Source organism: Anarrhichthys ocellatus, unplaced genomic scaffold (genome assembly GCF_004355925.1).
Source record: "Anarrhichthys ocellatus isolate YVR2014 unplaced genomic scaffold, GSC_Weel_1.0 scaffold19, whole genome shotgun sequence".
Taxonomy (NCBI): Eukaryota; Metazoa; Chordata; class Actinopteri; order Perciformes; family Anarhichadidae; genus Anarrhichthys; species Anarrhichthys ocellatus.
Genome location: NW_022280049.1, coordinates 2,700,830 through 2,723,570, shown reverse-complemented (window position 1 = coordinate 2,723,570; position 22,741 = coordinate 2,700,830). Strand labels below are relative to the sequence as shown.

The 22,741-nt window shown below is 41.1% G+C and overlaps 4 protein-coding genes across 6 annotated transcripts; 1 reads left to right on the top strand and 3 right to left on the bottom strand.

Moving 5' to 3' along the window:
• Window positions 1–1,357: 1,357 nt before the first annotated feature.
• On the top strand, window positions 1,358–3,495 carry vma21 (vacuolar ATPase assembly factor VMA21). The gene is made up of 3 exons (XM_031857953.1): window positions 1,358–1,542; window positions 1,844–1,953; window positions 3,278–3,495. Exons 1-3 carry the CDS (start codon window positions 1,487–1,489, stop codon window positions 3,415–3,417), a joined length of 306 nt encoding a protein of 101 aa, XP_031713813.1. The 5' UTR covers window positions 1,358–1,486; the 3' UTR covers window positions 3,418–3,495.
• A 3,798-nt stretch (window positions 3,496–7,293) lies between these two features.
• On the bottom strand, window positions 7,294–10,677 carry LOC116389325 (gap junction alpha-3 protein-like). Of its 2 annotated transcripts, none has more exons than XM_031857949.1 (2): window positions 10,126–10,677; window positions 7,294–9,415 (listed from the first exon to the last, which is right to left on the bottom strand). In XM_031857949.1, the coding sequence occupies exon 2, from the start codon at window positions 9,389–9,391 to the stop codon at window positions 8,309–8,311; it is 1,083 nt and encodes a 360-aa protein (XP_031713809.1). In that variant the 5' UTR covers window positions 9,392–9,415; window positions 10,126–10,677; the 3' UTR covers window positions 7,294–8,308. The 2 variants fall into 2 exon arrangements, with proteins under 2 accessions (XP_031713809.1, XP_031713810.1); XM_031857950.1 differs by having other exon boundaries at window positions 7,294–9,409.
• Window positions 10,678–10,723: 46 nt separating this feature from the next.
• Window positions 10,724–15,120, bottom strand: LOC116389326 (gap junction beta-1 protein-like). Of its 2 annotated transcripts, none has more exons than XM_031857952.1 (2): window positions 14,679–15,120; window positions 10,724–13,836 (listed from the first exon to the last, which is right to left on the bottom strand). In XM_031857952.1, the coding sequence occupies exon 2, from the start codon at window positions 13,820–13,822 to the stop codon at window positions 12,995–12,997; it is 828 nt and encodes a 275-aa protein (XP_031713812.1). In that variant the 5' UTR covers window positions 13,823–13,836; window positions 14,679–15,120; the 3' UTR covers window positions 10,724–12,994. The 2 variants fall into 2 exon arrangements, with proteins under 2 accessions (XP_031713812.1, XP_031713811.1); XM_031857951.1 differs by lacking the exon at window positions 14,679–15,120 and adding an exon at window positions 14,143–14,664.
• A 278-nt stretch (window positions 15,121–15,398) lies between these two features.
• On the bottom strand, window positions 15,399–21,721 carry LOC116389372 (uncharacterized). The gene is made up of 8 exons (XM_031858016.1): window positions 21,336–21,721; window positions 20,745–20,880; window positions 19,192–20,323; window positions 18,867–19,000; window positions 18,556–18,719; window positions 17,205–17,359; window positions 16,814–16,899; window positions 15,399–16,684 (listed from the first exon to the last, which is right to left on the bottom strand). Exons 1-8 carry the CDS (start codon window positions 21,453–21,455, stop codon window positions 16,608–16,610), a joined length of 2,004 nt encoding a protein of 667 aa, XP_031713876.1. The 5' UTR covers window positions 21,456–21,721; the 3' UTR covers window positions 15,399–16,607.
• Window positions 21,722–22,741: the final 1,020 nt, after the last annotated feature.

The following is a 22,741-nucleotide window of genomic DNA, read 5'->3' as shown; positions in this document are numbered from 1 at the left end:
GAAACACAGACAGAGCACGACACTAAATGTATACAGTCGGCACGAAATGGACTAAATGGTTCTCTGTTACATCTGCGATTAAACAAGAAGTGGTCTACGGTGTTGAATTATTCAGGAATGTAGGAGCACATTACATGACACAAGGCATCCATAAATGATTGTTGAATGACGAACTTGCAAGTTTACATCCATCCTTTCTTTGCTGTTATTTTTGGAGCCTGGTTATGGGAATGGGAACCAATTAAACAGTGAATAATATGTTTTGACTGTTAAAAAAGCTAAATAAGATGTGTTTGACTGCAAAGACAATGGTTATGAATGTACAGCTGCTGACTTCGTTTCTAAAAGCTGTAGACTTCATTTTCACTCAAAAACTGTGAAAAAGAATATCAAAGTTTGACTGAATTGGGATGTGATGCTGATTTGATCATTTGCTAGTACATTAGATAGATAGATAGATAGATAGATAGATAGATAGATAGATAGATAGATAGATAGATAGATAGATACTTTATTAATCCTGTAAGGGGAAATTTGTTCAGCAGCATTATGATACAGGAAGCAATCAAACAGAGTAAAAAATAAAACAGAAAGTAAAAATACATTTATAAGAGCCTTAAACATTTGTTGGGCTTTTTGAAATGCAAGAAATACATTCATGCTTGATCTTGTAAATGTAGTTCCCCGGGTTGTAATAGGCTACAGTTTCATAAGAATCTAATCTGTTTAATCTATTAAAAATTACTTTAGTAAATGTTAAGTACATTTACTCTTGTATGTCTACTGTACTTAAGTAGGATGTAATATTGTATTAAGTGTTGTACGCTATTCTAGTTACTTTACAGATAAAACAAAAGTTATTAAAATCTTAAAAATCTGATTGTTTTTGTTATTATAAATGTGTGCAGGATTAATAATAATCCAACATAGCTATATGGGCAACAACAATATAACTTTTCAAGGGGAAATTCTGATAATAATGTGTAGCCTACATCTGTACTTTTGGTTGCTTCTACCTGGGTGACATTTTGAATGCTGGACCCTTACTTGTAATGGAGTATTTTTTTACTTTATTGAGGCTTATTGCTACTCCTCGGCCTAGAAGTAAAGGATCCGAACACTTTATCACTGAATATCACATTTCAAATTGCAGCCCTCACAGGAAACTACAAAAACAGAGGAAGTACATATTGCTTGAAAGTTGATCGTTAGTTCCATATTTTGAAGAAATACATTTTATCCCAAAATATCCTTTATTCCTGCAGGACATGAACCAGGCTAAATCTATGGGTTCAACTATTGCCACTGAAGTCTGGTCGCGCGAGACAAACTGACGTCAAACGTGGTCATGTGACAATCCCGTGATCCTATGCGGAAGAAGGGATTTGAGCTAGTGTGACAACACAACACAGACGGGGAAAACGCTAACATTAACCGATTATATTTCCCGTTTTTCATCTTAACCTCGTCTCCGATCAGCCCAGCAATGGACGGATCTGTCGGAGCAGCTTCGGACACCGGACCGCCGGCTTATTCCCGGGGGTGAGAAAACCGTAATCTACTCTAAATCAACAGCTAGCTAACCTAGCTTCCTAGCTTAGCTTCCGCGGAGTGACGCCTGTTTTAAAAACCACCCGTCCCCCCTGTGCCGCTTGATGTTGAGCATGTGCCCACGTTTACAAAATACTTGTATTCCATGTGGTGTAATCCTTGAACACGTGCATTAATCACCACCAAGGGACATGCCCACATCAGTGTTTAGCATGTAACCCGTAGCTTCTTCACAGTACTGTCACTATCTGGGTTTTCTCTGCGCTGACTGACAGATCTTGTACTCCTGCAGAAATGAAAGCTCCCTGGTTTCAGCCCTCAAGACACTGTTGTTCTTCACGTTCCTGATGGTGACGCTGCCCATTGGACTCTACTTTGCTACAAAGGCGTACCTCTTTGAGGGTAAGGTCTGCAACACTGGTTTGTTTGTGTCAGCAGAGCAAAGTCAGCTCTCGAACCTTTATTTTGTTCCACTAGTTCAGATGGAAGGATATGCCCTCTTCACTTTGTTCCAGCTCTTATTTTCGTTCCAGGTAATTCCCACAGTCTGACTGATGTGGATTCTCTTTTTTTTTTTTTAGTTAGGACAATACAGATATTGATATTGGAGTTTAAAAGCCAATTACAATATTTCCGCTATATATAAACATAACTATGGGAATTTAAAAACAGTGCTTTGTGGTGGAAAAACTATAATGGCATTACTGTCTGTAAATTATCACAAAAAATTCTCTGTTCTCGTTTCCTGTCATCGTACACGGCATAAAATGCCCTAAAATACGAATATCAGCCAATAGTAAAGCCAATTTATTGGCTCCAATAGCAACAGTAAGGCAAAGAGATGGTTTGCATGATTCGTCCCTGCATTGTTAATGAAACTGTCATCAGAACAATAACAAATCAAGACAATCATACGCAGAACTTCATCGTCTGAATAGTGGCTTTCATTTCATTGATAACTTTATTTAGTTGTTCTAATTTATGTGATGTGGACAAAAAGTAATTATAGATAGTGTTATTGATGTATAAAGTGACAGTGAAGATACTAGACATGTATGAGAATACTTGCACCACCTCGACACAGAATACCCGACAAAGCAACGGACATCAATCCAGGTAGCTGCAAGTAACTGTATCTAAAGAAAACATCTGAGGCAAATCAAGAGAGAAGGGCTCATTTATAAGTGCAATTCGGAACACACACACACACACACGTGCATCAAGAGAAGTGTGAAGTGGGCACTGGTGCAGCGTTGTTTTTCAAACACGGGGGCACCAAGAGGAGCGGTTTACCCCCGAGTCCACCAGTGTGTTGGGTTACAGTACATTTTCCTGACATTTGATTGAGAAACCATATAAATATATAATATAATCTAACCAGACGAGAGAGTCTATTTGTGGCAAATTACAAAATGTTTAGGGATCATAGGTAGGTATTCTATTTACTGACATGCCTAAATCCATAAATCCAAGTCTGACAGCGTACTCAATGGTTTATAATATTGACCTTATAAAACTGGAGATATTAAAGGTTGAGGTAGCACAGCATAAACGATATAGAAAACTCTCTAACAGTAAACAGCTTTTACTCTTATTTTTCTAATGGCCATAAAATCAAGTTTTAAATTGGAGTTAATTTTCACATGTAAGACGATGTAGACACGTTTGTCACTGTACTGCAGCTGCTCTTCATCCCTGTTAACTCTTCTCCCACTCCTTTTCCCAGGTTCCATGAAGATGTCGAGCTCTGACAGCTACTTCTATGCGGCCATCGTTGCAGTGCTCGCTGTGCATGTGGTTTTGGCTTTGTTTGTTTATGTGGCCTGGAACGAAGGCACACCTAAAGGGAAGGGCAAAGACGATTAAGGCATGTGCTTATCAGCTCATAAGACTGGAGGAGATGGGCAGATAGAGGCATGGATCCGCAGCCCCCCGCCCCCCCCCCCCCCCCCCCCCCCCCCCCCCTCTCTGCTCCAGCACTAAACAAAGCGCCATCTCTACCAACCAGACAGTTAGGGGATCTGGTTTTGGATGATGCGTTTTCACACACGCACACGCACTGTATGTCCTTGTCATGTTCATGTATAAAGAATCTGATTCCAAAATGCTCTACATCCATTCTGTGAGAATTTGCAGTGCTGAATTCATCATTCAGTCCTCAGACTTCAGTTCTTATCAGCATACATTTAAAGAGGACTCTTCGTAATGTGCTTAACTTTCACGCTGTGTTGTGGAGCAAAGATTGCACGACGTCCTGTCCTTAATTTTCAGTGTGTGTAATGTAGCTCAGTGAAATTTTTGTAACTTTGAATCCGAAAATTCTTGCGAGATCAATTTGTATTGAAAGGAATGGTTTGTACTCGGAGATGTTTGGAGATTTGAGGATGTTCTCAGTGATGCAGATGAAAAGGTTCTCATGCTCAAATAAACTTGAAAATGTAACTTTTTAGTTTCACAGTTTACATATTTTCGAAAGCCTTTTTTTTTTTTTGTTAATTCACTAAAACACAATGCAGATTTTTAATGTTTTGACGTGTCAAGTTGTGCATCGAAATGTTTAAACGTTTACTATTGATATTCCAATTTAGGAATACGTTACATTAATGATACAAACATGCCATGATGTGGTGGAATTCGGGTTTCTTATATGCTATTTCTTTTAAAGTTTATAATACAAGCAGTCTCAAGGCCGTAGTTTATGGGGGGTACACAGGGGATGTGAACCCCACACTTTTTCAGAAAAGCAGTATGTCATACCTTCATTCAAACCTGTAGGAAGAGCCAGCCAGCAGCTCAGCAGAAATGATAAGTAAACAAGAATGCGAGCAATGTCTTAAGACGATCTATATTAAGTCAACTAACATAATGAAAATTCATAGGGAGAGCATTTCGGGATATAAAAAAAATGTAAAAGTCTTCAAGTTTGCAAGCCATAGAAGATGGCATTGTGGAATTGCTGTTATCTTCTACATGTTATTTCAAACAAGCGCAGTATGTCCACCACTGTGCCTCTTAACTCAACACATTCATGAGTTGAATGTTTGTTTTTTTGGAAATAATTAATTGTGTCTGCAACTCAGCAGGAAAAGCTGCCCAATGAACCTGCTTCATAAAGACATATGGAGCATGTGATGTAAAAGGAGCGAGGCTGGAGGAAACAAAGAACAGAAATCAGATGTTTCTGTTCTTTTCCCTCTGATCCCTGTGAGTCTCTTTTCAACATGCTCTCTAGTGTAGCTCACATACTGTGTTTTCTGGTATGTTGTTGGAGCTGTGCAGTCAGCACTGAGTTTAACTAGGCTGGTGTTGGTGATGAGGTGACAGGCCTGCAAGCAATCAGACTGATTCAGTCAGCAAACATCAGAGGCCTCATTTGCCTTTTGGCTGATATTTATTAAAGCTGTGTTGCTGCAAGGGCAGGCTTTGCTTCTGGCTCTTTGTCAGTTGTCACACATTAGCAGGTTGGGTGATAGCGTGAGTGTGATGAAGAAAAAACAGGCCAGAGAGTGCTGAACTTACTTGAATCAGGCAATAAATAAACACTACAACATTTTGATGATTCTATTCTCCGTGCCCTTCTTATCCTAAAATGCATTCCACATTCAGTATAGACTCTTTGAATGAATATATCCTAATTGAAAATAAATAGACAGATATACAGTAATGCATCATAATATATGTTCACTTGTATGCACTCAGTTATTTATGCATTACAAAAAACTGAAGTGTCTCTGTTTCGTGGATACCCTTTGCCCAGCAGATGGCGTACACAGCAGATACAACCCTCAGATGAGCAGCATGTCAGTGTTTGAGTAAAAGTAAAGAGAGAGGGCAGTAGAGGACTGTGCTTCAACTAGTGGAAGATAATGCAAAGCATTGCACCAGAGGGAACAAAACCGCATAAAGTTATAGAATTCTCATGTGGGCACATGCATTTATTACATTACACATAACCAAGGAAGCGCTTCATTGTAATAATCTGTGCTGTTATTTGCCATGTAACTCTGCCCGGGTGCTTTTGAGAGGATAAGTAATGGCTTCAGCACAAAAGAAACAACTTCATCAAACGCTAAATATTTTGTACAGCTTGTATTTTAAAAGTATCGACATTTAGAAGTTAAAAGTGTCCTCAGTCTGGACTCTCTTGATTAGGTTACAAATAGTTACACTGCGTATTTAAATATATCTAATTAAGCCCCATATACTATAGAATCATCATCATAACTGACATTGAGAGTTTTAATTCTTTTTTGTTTGTGTAGGTGCTTTGCTGTATTCAATTTCGCATTGTATATTGTGTTGTTTTTTATTATGCCATAATCTATTTTGCGCATTCAAGTTTTTAATTTAACTGAAAGGTAATTGGAAGGCTATCTAATTAGCTCCTTATCTCTTAGGGTTATGTGGGTATACTTTTTGTTTCCTGAAGTGAGAGAGTAGTCCTAATAGTCTATATTGTTAATTCTATAATGCGATTTGGTGGTTTTGTGAAAATGATTAATTCATTAAGATATTATGGTTTAAATTAAGGCCCATGTCTTAAATTATTTTATTAATGACACAATTCATTTAACCAGTTCAAAAGTGTTCACTAACTTTACTGTATATAGTGGGGAGAGTGTTGCAATTGTTCTCTAAGTCACGGGGAGGATACAAAGAAAACACTGATAGCATATATTGAAAACAGAATGTTCAGCCCCTCCCTCCACCAAACTCCTGTGAGATCACTATTCTTGTAAAGTCGAAAATGTGTCAGAGCTGAGGATGCTGCTATTAATTTCACTTGCAGAGCTATGTAATAAGAAAGCCACCATTGATCAACATCATGGCAGCTTTTCTACAAAGAAAACGACATCATGTCATCTAATGCTAACATATCACATACTTTCATTCCGTGATTCAGTCAAAATAGAAACCTTTATATTACAAAGCAACTACAATTTCAAATGCTGGCCTTACACGAAAAGGATTGTATTTCAAAGTGCTGGATATGCAGCTCTACTCATAACTCACATCAATTCATCTGTCAGCATTTCATAATCCCTTTTCTCAGAGATGATCACTTTATTACATCTTGAGATGATGAATGCTTTAAAATAACTCTGGGTAATCGTGTTTTATTCTCATTTGTTATGTGACATTTCTTTAGAATTAGAGGTTCTGGTTTACTTCCTGATTTATGGGGCCATACATTTCAAATAACACTCCCGACAGTTTTGTCTGGGAGATCTGACATACGTTGTTTCATGGCCCAGCAACACACTAAAGTACGGAATCGTATGCACAGACTACACTCACACATATCTCAACACATCGTTAAACTTCAGCTAAAAGAGTCATTTATCTTTTTAGCTTTAATACAAGTTAAATAAAAAGTATATTTGTTCTTCCCTTGGCACATTAAGCATTCACACAAAATGATGAATGTAGTCAAAAGGTATGAGACAGCTTCCTCGTCATGAACATGCTATGTCATTCATTTCAAGGTTTCCATACCAGGGGTGCCCGTGTGCTGCGTTTTCCCGGCACACGTGTGTGTAAAATTAAGATGTGCGTGTGTGGGGATATGCAGACAGCAAAGACTTAACACGACATGTTTGTTCCTGCTCGAGCACGTCCGTTTTGAACAGGGTGACATGTTTGTGGGTGGATACTGATGACTCAAAGTACACCCGGGCGATTCTAATTTCAGAAATTCAGTGTTTCAAAAATAAAAAAAGATTCAGATGCAGAGCTATAATATACATGTTGTAGCTACTGAACCTAAATATTACCTATGTCATTGTTTCTACTCCTGAGGTGATCTTGTTTTTGAGAAATATGAATAACAGTGGCAACATGAGTCCCAGTGAGATGATCCGCCATTTTCCTGATGAAGTTATTATAAACACACTGTTTACTTTGCAAATTTAAGACAGATTTATTTCAGGCAGTTTTACAAATATGGTTGTCACCAAGTGCTTGACAGAAAAACAAACGGCACAAGCACAGATACAAACAAGGATGAACACAATGTGCTTAGAATTATGTACTTGCATGGCTGTCGCAATAAAAAGAGGCAGAACTCCGGAGAGCAGTGCAATGTGTTTTGAGACGTCTCCTGGAATTAGGTACACCAGATCCTAGTGTCCAATGTGTTGTCAGGTATTGCACAACTTTCCACTTCAAGTCTAAGCAAGTGAACTATGCTCAAAACAGTTAAGGGAAGTTAAATTTAACTATCTGATTCCCTCAAATGAGGTCAAGCCAGAGCTGAAGAAGTTTCTGTCCTGGATTCTATTTCCAAAGTTCGGACAACTTTATACGCAGAAGTGCAGGTTCATTCACATTCATATAAAACCTGAGCAGACTGTATCTTTCTGTTGAATTTGTTTTTATTTTCTGTGACAATAGTGAATAGTGGAGACACTGACTGAGAAATATGGTGTTGTCACAAAATGTGTACCGCATATCATTAATGCTACTGTCTAATGTGAAATCCAATTAAGCTTTTCAAAAGAACAGCCAGCTACGGGACACTTCTCAGTGGAGCAGAACCTCCTTCAAGAGGTCTGAGCTCATTCGATATTTGATTAGACCTACAGTCTTACTGTAGACCTGCAGCTTCTCTGTTGAATGTCACTCCCCTCTGAGTTGGAATGAGTCAAACGTGTGCCATCTTAAAGAGGGGAGTCAGTTCCGCATGTACGAATGCTTCCAAACAACATATGATCCCCTCACAGCATTTTAAGACACCCTCACCGAAACATAAACCCCCTTATATCTGCAGATCATCTATTCTAGTCTTGTTGTTGCTGTGTTTGGCACTGCGGCCGGGCCTGGCCTGCGTAGGTGAACCAGGGGCTGATCCCGCTCCTTTCTTTCCTTTTAGGTCACATTCCTCTGGCTTGCTGCTGCTCCTTTCCACCGCCAAGTTGTCCTTATTCTGTTTGTAGGCCGCCTTGGTGTGGTAGGGGTGGCAGGACGAGTCTGTGCCTTCAGACAGAGGGGAGAGGTTGTAGCTCGGTACAGGCGGGTATGCTGGCTGGACTTGGTGGAAGTAGTCTTCGTAACACGGCGCATATGGCACCGCAGCCTCTTTGGGCTCCTTGGGGAGACTCACAGGGGACCGATTACGTCTCCTGAAGGTGATGCCCTGGCGACACTTGGTGAAGCCCAGGTGGTAGATCTCTACAAGGTTGAGGAGCAGAGACACGCTAGCAACTCCCAGCATGAAGATGATGAAGATGGTTTTCTCCGTGGGACGTGATATGTAGCAGTTTACCACATTGGGGCAGGGCAGCCTGTCACATGTGTACATGGGCTTCAGCTGAAAGCCGTACAGGAGATACTGAGCCACGATGAAACCCACCTCAAACAGGGTTTTAAAGACCACATTAAACACATATGTGCGCAAGAGCTCCCCCTGCAGGCGCACTCGACCCTTCTGGTTCCTCACCAGAGGCTTCTTGTGCTTAGCATCCACAACAAGGGCCTGCTTGTCTGAATGGTTTGCGAGTTCCCTCTGCTCGTCCCTCTCTTTGTGCTTCTCCTCCATCCGCACCAGGTGGACGATGTGTCCCAGGTAGATCAACGTAGGCGTGGACACAAAGATGATCTGCAGCACCCAAAAGCGGACGTGGGAGATGGGGAAAGTGATGTCGTAGCACACGTTCTCACAACCCGGCTGCTTGGTGTCGCAGGTGAAGCCCGAGAGCTCGTCGCTCCACACCTTCTCTGTGGCGGCACTCAGGATCAGGATGCGGAAGATGAACAGGACGGTGAGCCACACCTTCCCCACCACAGTGGAGTGCTCCTGGGCTTTTTCTAGCAGCTTTCCCAGCAGGTTCCAGTCCCCCATGGCTGTGTGAGCTCAGATCTGTGACTTGAGATACATAAAAAAAAAGGCCAAAAATAGTTCAGCAGAGCTCAGACTAAACGATTCTCTAAGGAGCCGAGCTGCTAACCGAGTGTACGACTGGGGGACTCTGCTGCTGAGCAGGTAGTATTTTTTTCCCACGACACAGACAGGATTATATTTACTTTAGGAGGGTATATATTTGGCAAGTGCGGACAGGGGGGAAGGCACCTTCCAGTCACGATTCTGTGGCTCCTGGCCTGCATGGCTCGGGCCACAGCAACATGATCCACACACAAGGTGAAATGAAACACCAGGCAGTGGTGGGGGAAGTGCGAACTAGAAACAATTGAGTCATATCGGTACCATCAGCTACTGTAACTCATCATTTTATATATATATATATATATATATACTTCTGATGGCTGTACTGTACACTAGCAGGGCAGCACATTCAGCACACATAGTATGCTACCGCGAAGGATAATGTATTCTGTTTACTGGTGAAATGATGTTTAGGGAGCCACCACTAAGAAATCTAGCTTGTGTTTTAACTCCTGTAGACTGGGTTGCAATTTTAAACAAACGATATCAAACCGCTCAGACATTGTAATCCTCAATGACAAAAGATAATAATATGATGAACATCAGAAAATAACAAATAAATAATGCCGAAAACACCTCAATCCACAAAGGTTTTACTTCACAGAGAAGTCACATTTACAGAATAAACCCACCTTGTCAGCTTATGCATCCCATGCAGTGAAGCCCTACGCGTCTTCGAGGGTCCATGAGGCCGCCTGCTTCGCCGACAGGCCTCAGTGCAAAGCTGATCTTTGGGCCCCCAGCAATGCCCTTGAATGGACAGGAAAAGTGGACTTCTGCCGGCCACAACCTCTGTTCCACACCGACAAACCCACCGACTCAGTCTTCCGTTTCCAAATACAGCGAAGGCAGGAATCAGGATCCAGGCCTCGGGGTCTCCCACTGACCACAACACACACATAACCTGCTGGACCCACTCTGAACCATGTCCGGCCTGCCCTCCCTCAAACACCCCGCTCCCCTCTGTGGTTAAATTTGGCACAGGGTACAGTCTCTAATGTAAACTGTTAAAGCACCTCTACTCGCTTGTTACAGTGAGTGACAGGGCAGCTGGCCAATGACGGTGTCCGCTAAGTCTGTCTGGCCACAAGTGGTCTAAATATAGCACGAGGGTCTCTCCTATCATGGGGGGCATGATTTGGAGATGAGGAGCCATTTGCATCCTCAAGTTACAAGGAAGAGACAGGAGGGAAACAAGTTCTGTTTTAAGCTAAGTAACTTCAAATAATGTCAAATTATCAAGCACTTTATTTCAGTATATTACATAATATACACAGTTTTAACCCTAGTTATACATTATCTGGGTTGTTTACCATGGGTGTAAATTCATATATGTAGATTTAGGCATAAATATTGACATCAGGGTTTTTGAATGCACTACAATGTGTATAACTGTATAATAGAGCAGTTGTATAAACAGATACCAGCGTATGGGACACACAGAGAGATACTGAATAATATTATACAGAGTAATATTGAGGAAAGAACGTGTGACTGTCTCTGTTAAACAGTAGGTCAACCGCAAACATTTTTCATAAACAAAAAAAGATCACCTCAAACAGAAGCTATAATGAAGTAGGCAGTACTTACAATTGAATACAAAGATATACAAAGACATAAGTACAGTACTGAGATTCTGCATGGTTTACTGAAATAAACCGTTGCTCTGTCCACCATTCTGACTACTGTTGAGATAACATAACAGGTCAGTAGTAAAGATATGTTTGTGTAAAATTTGTGTTTTCAAATTAATTTAGTTTTTCATCCTTTGCAGAATGATATTTAATGACAGCTGTCCACATCTGGACAGTATTTTATATTGTAATATTTCCATAGCAAATTTAGTTTTTGCCTCAGCTGCTGACTTGTAGGTAAATTGTATTTGGTTTAAAGTCACATTGTATTCTTTGGGGATTTTTTTTAGTCATTGGAACTTGGTTTTAATTTTAGTCAAATTTTAGTTCATGTTTTAGTCGTAATTTTCTCAGACAGTTTCATAATATTGTAACGGAATTTGCAGAAGGATATTTCTCCTGGCTGCTGTGTTACAGACTCACCGTCTATCACTATTGGTTATCTTTCACTGGTAATATTTATAACCTGACAAAACAGACTTCTTTATACATTACTGAGGTCTTCTGCTGAATTCAGAGTCCTGTTCCACTCAGCAGAGCTCCTATATCCCAGTTATAAAAGTGTTTATGCTGCATTGTTAGGGCAGAAGAGCTTTGTCATTATCTTACATATTATTTTATTTATGAATGTGTAGCAGATGTTGTCAGGGTGAGCTTTTCTTTGTGTGCGCCGCGGCAAGCCGGAGAGTAAACAGCTTTTTGACCACAGAGAAAATTTGGACTGAAGAATCATATTTCTTTCATGCTGTGAATGTTGGAAATGATTACCTCTTTCTTTCTTCAACACATTTAAACTTTTGGACTTTACAACGCTCTGGAGTTGTAAATGTTTGGATAAAACGAGTCTGTGAAAACCCTGCAGTCAACACTAGTTATGATATAATGAACAGATTTACAGAACACTGTACAGCTGTCTGCTTGTTACTGAAAATTAATGGCATTTACTCACATAACTGCCCTGTCCAGTTCCTTGCTTTGTGGAATTAGATATGGTACATATTAACATGTTTGATGTAAATAAAAGGTTTGCTTTCTATCCAGCATTTTAATCTCTACTGTAATCTTTGCACCTTTAAAAAGGACCACACTGGTGTTTTTGCACATTTTGGCTTAATCATCAGAAATCATGCCGCTACTACTACTACGTATTTCAGTTTGAATGTTTTTCGTGCCTACCGGACAGCAGCCCGTTTCCCTTTTTTGTGTCAAAGCTACATTATAGACGCGTGATAAAGCAACTGCAATGATGATTGAGGAAACTGAATGTGAAAAGTCTGGTGACGGTGAGAAAATGTCATCCAAGAATCAAGTTCTCTCCCCAAACAGACCACCTATTATGCCGAATACATTAAAAAATATCTTTTGGAAATCAATGTTTGCTTGATGAGCATGATTTACAAACATCACACAGTTGTATCTTGTAAATACAACTGTGTAGGATTATAACAAATCTATAGTTTGAACCGTATTATCAAGCAATAATGACAACTTTGACAAAAAATGATGCTCACACAGGCATGGCTTCTTCAGCTAAAGATACTTTGCATCTCTGCAAGTTGCTTCTCACACTGTAGTCAAATGAAAACCACTAAAATGAGCTTTGGCCGATTGTTGACACCAAAGTCAACATGGTCTAAAACATGCAACAACACCGGTGTGGTCCTTTACCTTACCGACAGGCTCCAAATAGTATAGACGAGTTCCAACAGCAACTAGCACTTGTGTCAGTAAAAGAAAAAACTAAGCGTCTGTCTGAATGATATGTAAATAGATGGTGTAAATGTGTACAGAATATGTGACACTCATGCAGAGCAACATGACCCATGGTCCAATTGCTGTTGATTAGTTGAAGAGGAGAGGCAGAGTTTCAGAAAGCGGAACACCTTTCCCCCTTCTCAGTTGGGCTCTTTTTGGTCACAGTGAGCTTAGACTTGAGAGAATGGTCTGCGATCAGCTGATTGATTTCATTTTGCCTATAAGTCGGCAATCTTTGACTTATCCAAGCTACTTTGGACTCTTCCTCGGGGCCTCCGAAGCACCGTTTACAGGCCCTGCCTATGAGGTACACCACCTCAGCCAGGTTGAGCAGCACACACACCCCGGACACCGCCAGCATGAACACGGTGAATATGGTCTTTTCTGTCGGTCTGGAGACAAAACAGTCCACTGTGTTGGGGCATGGGTACGAGTCACACTTTACCAAACGCACCATCTTAAAGCCAGGATAGATCAGATAGAAAATGTACAGAAAAGCCACCTCGAAGAGGATTCTGAAGATGATACTGATCATGTATGTCCACCACAGTGCTCCGGTGATCTGAAACTTCTGGTTCTTGATGTGCTCCAGCTCCTTGGGACTGCTGCGGCCCGTCCTCTTCAGGATCTTCTTGTCGATGTGGCGTCGGTGGGCCACATGCATGGCCACCAGCAGGGCGGGGGTGGAGACCAGGATGAGCTGGAGCGCCCACAGGCGGATGTGCGAGATGGGGAAGAACTGGTCGTAGCAGACGCTGTTGCAGCCGGGCTGCTGGGTGTTGCAGACGAAGCCGGACTTCTCATCTCCCCAAACGCTCTCGGCAGCGACCACCAGGACCAGGATACGGAAGATGAAGATGACGGAGAGCCAAACGCGTCCGATGCCGGTAGAGTGCCTGTTTACGCCGCTGATCACGGCATAAAAGCTCCCCCAGTTCATTTTCGACTCCAGGTCTGCAAAAAATAAAGGTTACATGGATGAAGGCTAAGCTAGATCTATAGCTTAAGGTCCACTCTTAAAACCAATTATAATGATATCAACATTTAAGTTAACTTTATCAGAATGTCTCTCAGGAAAAATAAAATGACCCATTTTCTTAAAAAAAAACATGCACTTTTAAGCTCTGCGCATTTAGCAAAAGTATTATTTGTAGCAATGGATTATCAGTTTAAATAACTTAAGTTATTGTCGTCGTCCACAACAATTTAGTAATTTAGTAAAAAGTCTAACTGTTGTAACAGTAGTTCTTAGAGGTTTACCAGGCTCAGCCAGCCAGGCGAAGCAGCGCCGGGTCCAAAGGTGACCATCTTGAAGTGCGGCCTGAGCATCAAGCTGGCAGAGTGAGGAGCAACAGGAAAGAATTGCCCAGTCGCAAGTTGGCCGTATAAGAGCAGGGGAGATGGCCTACCATCGCGCACCGTCACAAGACGCAACGGGACGAAACCAATTACCAAACATTGGCCGCGCCACGTGATTCGCTCACCCTGTATTAATACCGTACTCCCAAACTGACCTACAGCCCAGTTGCAGACAGACTGACACACTGCCAGCACATTTCTCCAAGGAACAAGCAAGACATGCATCTCATTATGAGGTGAACTGAGAGACCTCCATTGTTTGGAAGAAAGGCTACAGAACTCACCAGAATAAACACTTAAAAAGCTGATTCATTCAAATATTACTACTATAAATGGTAATGATGTATTTGTCGAGTCAAGGCAATGGGGCATGTCAGCCATCACACACAACATCTGAATGTTAGTATAAAACAGAATTGAATGAGAGAACATTTTACCTTCAGCTGTGGTGGTACACAAAAATGTGTACGAAGAAGAAATGAATTAAAATATTGTGTTTTTTTTAGCGAGCCAGAAGGCTGGATTGAGAAGCATGCATTTGGCAAAATGCTAATCATTCCTCCGCCACTAGCCAGTGCCCTGCACCGTAGCGGTCATATGCTCTTATATAAACTATTTACATACAATGGCGGCCTTTATTGGGCTGCAACAAGACTCTTTAGAATTCAGATCAAACGCCTCGACTTCCGCCTACCCCGGGCAAAGGGAGGAATCTGTGTGGACACAAAAGGCCTCAGCCTGCCACATTAGTTATTGTGCTTGGCAGGGCGGGGAAGTGAAGGAAGCTTTTGCCCTGAGTCACTGTCATTCAGAGCACAGAGACACCAACAGGTTTGCAGATTCATCCACAAAACACACATGCAAAATACCAATGTGGTAGAAAATGAGAGGCAGTCTAACAATTATTTATACACATGCTTTAACTAAACCAGTACTCTCATTTGATCAAGCTGATTTTTGTAACATAACTAATAATGTAAATGCTGCTATACTGTAAAATAAGCAATTATATATATATATATATATATATATATATATATATATATATATATATTTCTTGCATGGTCACTCATTAACTTGGCTTAAACTATTTTTGAGCAATAATTAGTTTTGTTTCAAATTTCCTTCCATTGATTTAATATCCTTTTGTGGGCACAAATACAAATGTCTTTATAATAAATATCCAGTCATTAAAGCTTACTGCACAGTTATGACTTTGCCTGCTACTATAAATCACACGCGTGCTTATGAATGATCTACGGTACAGCATCTGAACACACTGACAATTTTCATTTTGCCGTTATCAGCTGAGATTGCACATTTTGTTGTGGTCAGACGCCTCCCTATAACAGTAGAAACAATAATTTACAGTAGCAACAAAGTGAATGCAAGTGAACACAATGTGGTCATTTGTCATGCATCAGATGACCTACAGCAGTTCACTATGCCGGCCGTGAGCTTCACTGCAGTTGGGAGGGTTTGGGCGTTCTGGTAATTCTTTGAATGAACTGAACCTCATTTATATTCCCTCTATGGAGAACACGTTCATCTACAATACAGACAGAGCACACACACTTGTAGAGAACAGTTTTATTATGAAAGTAGAGACAAATACGCACACTGTAAATACAAAACCATAGATCTGCCATTTTACAAGAGCTCAATACTAACTAAGGCAACATGGCTCTAATGATGATTATTATCAAAGATAACAGACCTACTGCATGTGGCACACAGACAAATCAAGTATCACTTAATAGAGGGCAGCTAATTAAACTGGACTGGCACCGTCTAGCGGCAGGAAAAACAGGATTTGCGACACTTCCTTGTTTTTAGGAAATGCTAGAGTATATGAATGTATTGAGTACAAAGGGAAACGTTCATGTCCCCACACAGCATACATGCATTTAAAAAAAATTATAAAAAATAAACACATTTTTAACAATGCTTCAAGGACGAACTGAGTTTACCAACTTTTTTGTGTAAACAGTGTCACATTAGCTTTACTCACAATCACTACACAGAGCTTTGACTTTATCAATTGCAATGTAAGACGTAAAAATACACAAGAAAGCTGATCCAATCAAAAGCCTTCAGTCTTAATTCAATGTTTATATTACATTAGATTTAAATATCCTTGATTTATCCTTGTACTGCGAGGTGAAAATCACAGCAGCTTGTCACCGTGTAACCTGACAGACCACCGTATGTTTGTCTCTGATCTAAGGATCATTACATGTCTATGTTTGGATTTGTGTTTCATGGCAGCTCTGCAATTTGCATTTACGTTTGACATGACATGGCCAAACAAAGCAACATAAACAAAACCACATAAACAAAACCAGGAACATTCCCTACTCTCTGAATTACTTCTTACTTTGAGTATAGCATGAGATGAGGTACTTCTCCCACTCCTGTTTCTTCTTGTTAAGTTGAATTGTGCCTAAAGAAAAGCAAAACACAAGATTTGCAGTGATAACGAGTGCTCTTCTGGTCATACAGAGGAGACACTGCCACCTACTGTAGATGCACAAGTTGAGGTAAACGATCTCCAAACTGTAAGTCAACTTACTTCTTTTCACAAGGCCAACATTCTTCAGCTTGCTATGTTTTGCATGTCCGTTCTGGGCCAGTCTCAAAGACAGTGATGCACCCCTCCTGAAATTTACATAATACCATTGTACAGTATTGTCCTCATGACCGTACAGTACGTACACATAAGGCCAACACAAGCATTTTTCAGCCCCTGTTCTACTTCTTAATGCAACAAAACATTTCATTTGTACAACATTAGCAGGTAAAATACAACTAAGATAGATATAAACTTTATTCATCGCCAGGGGGAAATTAGTTTGTAGCAGCAGCAATTTACAGAGTAAAATAAAATATTACGTAAGGGGCATACTTGCTGTTAATTCTAAATGTATAATTCACAATTAACTGATTGCTTCCTAATTAATTACCTCATTGCTCCGAGCTTTCCCTTTTCCAGGAACAGCTCGACTGTAACTTCGGGCCCCTGTGGGTACAGTCTGGCATAGAGCGTTCTGTTGTGCACCATTGCTTTGAACCAGCCCACTGCCTCCTCGGACCACTCACTCCCATTCACAGGCGTCACCTAGGGGGAAGGAAACAAGCAATAAATACCGTGAACTTATTTCCTTTGCCCAATAGATAAGGCTGTGACTAATCATGTGGACAAACGCCAGTACTGTAACTGAGTGTACACTCTCACAGCAGAGCACAGGATTTTGAAACATTTTCACGTATGCAACTCTGAGAGGGATAATCTGCAATAACGTAATAATGTTACGTTATTATTCATATTAAGATAATTTCGATGCTTTAGCATAGTTGTTTTTTTGGAAACTTTCATGCCAATAAAGCCACATTTGATTGAAAATCTGCACGCCAGTCCGAGTGACGGAATACATTGAACTGCGTGATGTAATTAGGATACCAAAGAAAGGCCACTGTGTTCCATTAGAGTTGCAGAAAAGAAAGATTACAGATACATTCAGTAAAAATGGGGACTTTTAGCACTATTTCACATAGTGGAATTTCACTAATATTGTATATTTAAAGTAGAAAAGACTAAACAATGCAAGTTATCACATGTCGAGAGGCGAGTGAAAAGACGGTTCGTAGGCAATGAGCGAATCGCTTTTAAATGTCTGGTCCAGCAAACGTAACACAGGACCAACGGGGACATTTGCATGCAAGTTAATTTAATGTAACTTACATGGATAATGCGGCTGCTCCAAGTAACATGAGGAAACACTAATGTGCCAAATTTCATTTCCACAGCTAGAAAGCATAACTTGCACTGTGATGACAAGTAACAGAAAGTTAAATCACTTTAATATTGTGATAGTTGGATTAGGTAGCCGTCTTTTAACATTAGTAATAGTATCAGAAGTAGAGCTGCAGGATAAATCATTGCAGCGTCCACACTGCAACGTGTGCCCAAGCTGGGGAGAGAATCTGTCTCCCCAGCTTGGGCATTTCCCTGCTGTTGGTTGGCTCGCGGGTGTGTCATCACCAGTCATATCTATACACCCAATGTGTATAAGAATAAATTATTTACTAGCACACACAATTGGTTAAAAGAGCACAATGTTTTTTAATAGATCTAACCTCTTCATTTGCTCTCAAAGTGAACCACACTGATGCGTTTGCTTTGAAAGGTTGCAATGTCCGTTTCTTTTCCAATATCACGCCGCTGTAAACGGAAAACATTTCTAATTCAACCCTCCCAACGCTGGTGGTACTCTCGCTAGGTGTGCCAAACAGTATCAGGAGGAAACCGCTCACATTTGCCAGCGAGACCTCGACAGCCTGCAGTGGTAGGACAGCCATTTCTGGAGTCAGCTCTTTGATGTTCAACAGTGACAGGCAGGCTGTGTCCCCGTAGTCCAGCTTCTTCACCTCCATCTTGATGGAAATCCCACTCCCAGCACCGTCAGCGGCATTATTATCTGACATCCAAAAGAGACAAGAGAGCATAAAAAAAAAAAAAAATCCAGGAAGGAATTCCCAAGTGGCTGCAGGCGAGCAAAGTGACACTGCTACCACCTAGAGGTACGCATCTGCAAAACCATTCCAATACACAAAACAGGACGCACCTCCGCTTACTCCGCATATCTTCGTCACCTGAGCCCTGCACCATTGTTCTTGCTTAGGAAACCAACCCATTACTTTAGTTCCAATGTCTGGAATGCAGCTCTGCTCGGCATATGAACTACTGGCTTTCCAGCTGCTGCAAATGAGAAAGAAATAATGACAACCAGAAACATGTGGATTATTAAAAAATAATAATAAAAATCTACAAAGAAAGCAGTAATGAACAAAAAAAGGGAGAAGTGGCTCTCTCTACGTTCTGTTAATGTGATCAGGGAATCAGTGAGGGTTAAAAAAAGCTGAGATCAGAATCCATGCTGAAGGACTTACTCTGCGAATAGGGCCTGCAGCGTCACGGTGGAGTCCCCGTGTTGTATGTGAAAGTTACCTGGGCTGACAATATGAGACACCACAACTTCAGCCTCTTCAAACCTCCGGATCTGGAACTCAGGAATGGTAATGCAGTTAATCGCTGGTTCAGGTTCTGTGCATTGCAGAGGTCGGGTTTTCCACTGGATGTTTAGACAGGAGTCCTCTTGAGCCGTTTTATTTGGGCCGTCTTTATTATCCATGGAGTGAGCTTTAGACTCTCCATGTCCCACCTCTGTTAAGATGTCTCCAATATCCCACAATTCAGTCTTTGTTGCGATCACACAAGTGTAGGTCAGAGAGCCACTCGATTCCACTCTCTTTACTCTGAAGACTGGGGCTTGGTTTTCAAAGTCTGCACATAATGTTTTCGGCGCTAGTGCATCGATCAGATCGTCGGCCACAACGTGTCTGAATTGGTAGCTTTGTGTTTTGATGGTAGGCCACTGTGGCAAATTTGACGTGCACATACTCTTACTCCACTCCATGACAGTGACATCTAGTGCACCCATGTTTTTAGCTTTAGCTTTGAGGAAGTGAAGCAGCTGAGAGGATGTTTGTTTTTGGTGTTGCACCTGGACATCTTCCTCACATCCCCAGCTCATTAGCGGGGGTATTTTCATTGGTTTAGGGTTACAGATCTCTGGGAGTATAGCTTGTATGGGAGGCAGTAGTAGGGTTGGCCTCTCTGGGTTATTCTCGGGTCTCTCAGTAATCGCAGGTGGAAGAATCGCAGCATCTGATGGGCGTTTCTCCTCTGAAATAACAGAGTGTTCTTTTTCTTCAGCCTGCGAGTGAGGGGATGAGCTCAAAGTCGCAGCGGCGCTGTTGTAGCGGGACGAGAGGCCGCATAACACGTCGTCCTGCTGGACCGCTGCAGGCTGGGAGATGAGGAAATATTTAAACTGCTGGTGGGACAGCGCGGCTCCAAGCACCTGGACTGCTTTGGCTATGGAGCTCGCCATGAGCGAGTTCTGCAACATAGGCCCAAACTTGAGAACATCGGTCGTTAGGGTCTTTTTGCCTCCGAGTGGCTGGAGCTGATTTGCTCTCGCTCCATTTCTGACAGAAGGCTGGACACAAACGTGTGGCTCTGCAGAGATGGGAAAAGCAGAAAAGAGAGTTAAATCAAACTGTATTATTTATCAAAAGGTGGGTTGGCCTTCTCGTTCTATTAGAGGAGACCAGCATTTGCTTTTATGTATTCATGAACGGCCTCTCCAGAAATTAAAACTTATATCCGACGTCACTTATTGGCTGGAGAGCTGGAACACATAACACCTGCTTACGGGACTTTTAGATTCTTTGCAACATGCATTTGGAATTAATTGTACCTTGAAGCTTGAATTCAGAGATCTAGTCAAATCCTGGTTGATTTTAGCTATGGCTGTTTTTAACTTATCTAAATTGGGTTATATTATTTTTCATTATATTATTTTATTGTAATTGTGATTAATGGTGAATACAGGATGTCACAGTTGCAGCTTAAATTGTTTTATTAATTCTTGACTTACCAACTGCGAGGTCTTTTAATAAACCGTTGAGCTTCTCAATGGTTTGATATTTTTCATCCAAAGACTGAACCAGATCACTGAAGACAGTAACAGTGGGAACAGTTGAATTCAAGAAACCTTGAACGTCTTCATAGGCCTGAGGGAAAAGGGAAACAAGTGATTTTGTAAGCAAAAAAAAATATACATGTTCAATTTTAATTTAAACATAATCAGTTAATAAACACATTTCTGGTAATCAATTGACAATTTAATAACCAAAAAACTTGGGCTCTGAGAAACGGTGACAACTCATTAACGGCCTTAATTTCTGACATGTTACACTAACATACACTAAGCTAACACTCATCGATTAGTTGGAAAAGTATTCAACAATACTGAAAATAGACTTTGATTGTAGCTCTGGCAACACTTTCGTGCAATTTTCATCAGTGCTTTGTTTCATTACAATGTTGCAATATCAGTCAACGAAGTACATTTATGGGTAACGTTAGCAGGGTTTGACCATGTGGCTTGTGCACTAGCTAGCTGCTTCAATGAATCTACAGGTGCTGATAACCTGAAGATGTGGAACTAGTGCTAACATTAACTTACCTTGTTGGTGAGGTTAACAAGCTCTTGTTCGAGTGTATTCCGGGCAATCTCCAGCATGAAGAGTTTGAAAGTTAACTGCACTTTCTGGGTGATTATGAAGGGCTGCTGCTGAGGAGTCATGGTCGTCTGGGACGGACTGGAGCCGCCGGGCTGCACGTCTGGTGGCTAACGCTAGCTAGCTAGCTAATTGTGTAGCTAGTGTTAGCTAGGCTCAAAATGTCAATGACGTTGTTAGCTATTACCAGTTTTCACAGCGTTAGGTTTCAGACACTGGGGGTTCATGTTCTTCTCGTCCTCGATGGTTTCTAATTCCAGCCGCGGTTGTGGGTGAAAGGTGTCCCGCTCCTTCTTCAGCCTCCGACAGACGTAGACGAACCAGCATCCGCCATGTTGGAAACGTTGAAGAGGGCTGCTGCCAGACCGGTGTACCAAGAATCATACAAAGTGTAATGTAATGCAAAATAATGCAAAAACAATATCGTATCTAAAAAAATCCTCCAGTTTAATTAAAATGTTAAATATAGCACTTAAGGATAGCTGGCGCGCTGAGTTTATCTTTATCTGGTAAAGCCAATGATTAGATGTCTCGGGGATCAAACGATCTCAACCTATTCTCAAACTTTAAATTTGAATTTATTCAAAAACAGTGGGGGATCCTAAAGTTAAGCCAATGTGAATTTGTAACATCTGTCAAGGGACTACAGATGAAAAATAGCCTCTTGGCTAACTCACATTTACAGGAATGTTTCAATAATGTGCACTGTCCCTAAATAAACCAATCAAATAAAAATAAGTATGGCCAACATTAGTTCAGCATATCTGATGAAGGTGATGTAACATATTGTTACTTGCATGATTCGTGCCATTTTTTGGGGTTGTAACCTAAAGTACCCACATGGTTGAATGCGTACAGATGAAATGTCATGTCATGGGTCGCATTTAAGACTGCTTAGCCTGATACAATGATCGATTCTTGGAGGCATCTTTTGCAGGGACCTCTGTGGACATGTATGAATTACTTAACAGGCCTTACAAGCACAGGGGCCCATGGGCACAAGGGATTACAAATCAAGTTTTAGAGTTCCTGGGAATCCGCATCACAGACAACATGACATGGTCATCACACATCTCCATCCTGGTGAAAAAAACAACAACACAACTGTATTTTTAAGGAAACTTAAGAAAGAAAAATGTCCCTCTCAAGTTCTTGTTAACTTGTACAGAGGAGCCATGTATCAAGCATTTTGATTGGGAACATTACAAAGTGGTATGGGATATGCACGGCCCAGGACAGGAGGGCTCTACAGCGATAGATAAAACCTCCCAGAACATCTTTGCTACCCATACTGAGAATCAGTGATATTGGTGAGAAGAGTTGCCTGCAAAGAGCTGAAAGGATATTAAAA

Coding starts and splice junctions, on each gene's coding strand:
- vma21 (XM_031857953.1), top strand. CDS start 1,487: ATGGACGGATCTGTCGGAGCAGCTTCGGACACCGGACCGCCGGCTTAT. Junction 1,543..1,843: donor CCGCCGGCTTATTCCCGGGG/GTGAGAAAACCG, acceptor GTACTCCTGCAG/AAATGAAAGCTCCCTGGTTT. Junction 1,954..3,277: donor AAAGGCGTACCTCTTTGAGG/GTAAGGTCTGCA, acceptor TCCTTTTCCCAG/GTTCCATGAAGATGTCGAGC.
- LOC116389325 (XM_031857949.1), bottom strand. CDS start 9,391: ATGGGGGACTGGAACCTGCTGGGAAAGCTGCTAGAAAAAGCCCAGGAG.
- LOC116389326 (XM_031857952.1), bottom strand. CDS start 13,822: ATGAACTGGGGGAGCTTTTATGCCGTGATCAGCGGCGTAAACAGGCAC.
- LOC116389372 (XM_031858016.1), bottom strand. CDS start 21,455: ATGACTCCTCAGCAGCAGCCCTTCATAATCACCCAGAAAGTGCAGTTA. Junction 18,720..18,866: donor GATATGCGGAGTAAGCGGAG/GTGCGTCCTGTT, acceptor TTTGGATGTCAG/ATAATAATGCCGCTGACGGT. Junction 16,900..17,204: donor GGAAAGCTCGGAGCAATGAG/GTAATTAATTAG, acceptor TGTAAATTTCAG/GAGGGGTGCATCACTGTCTT.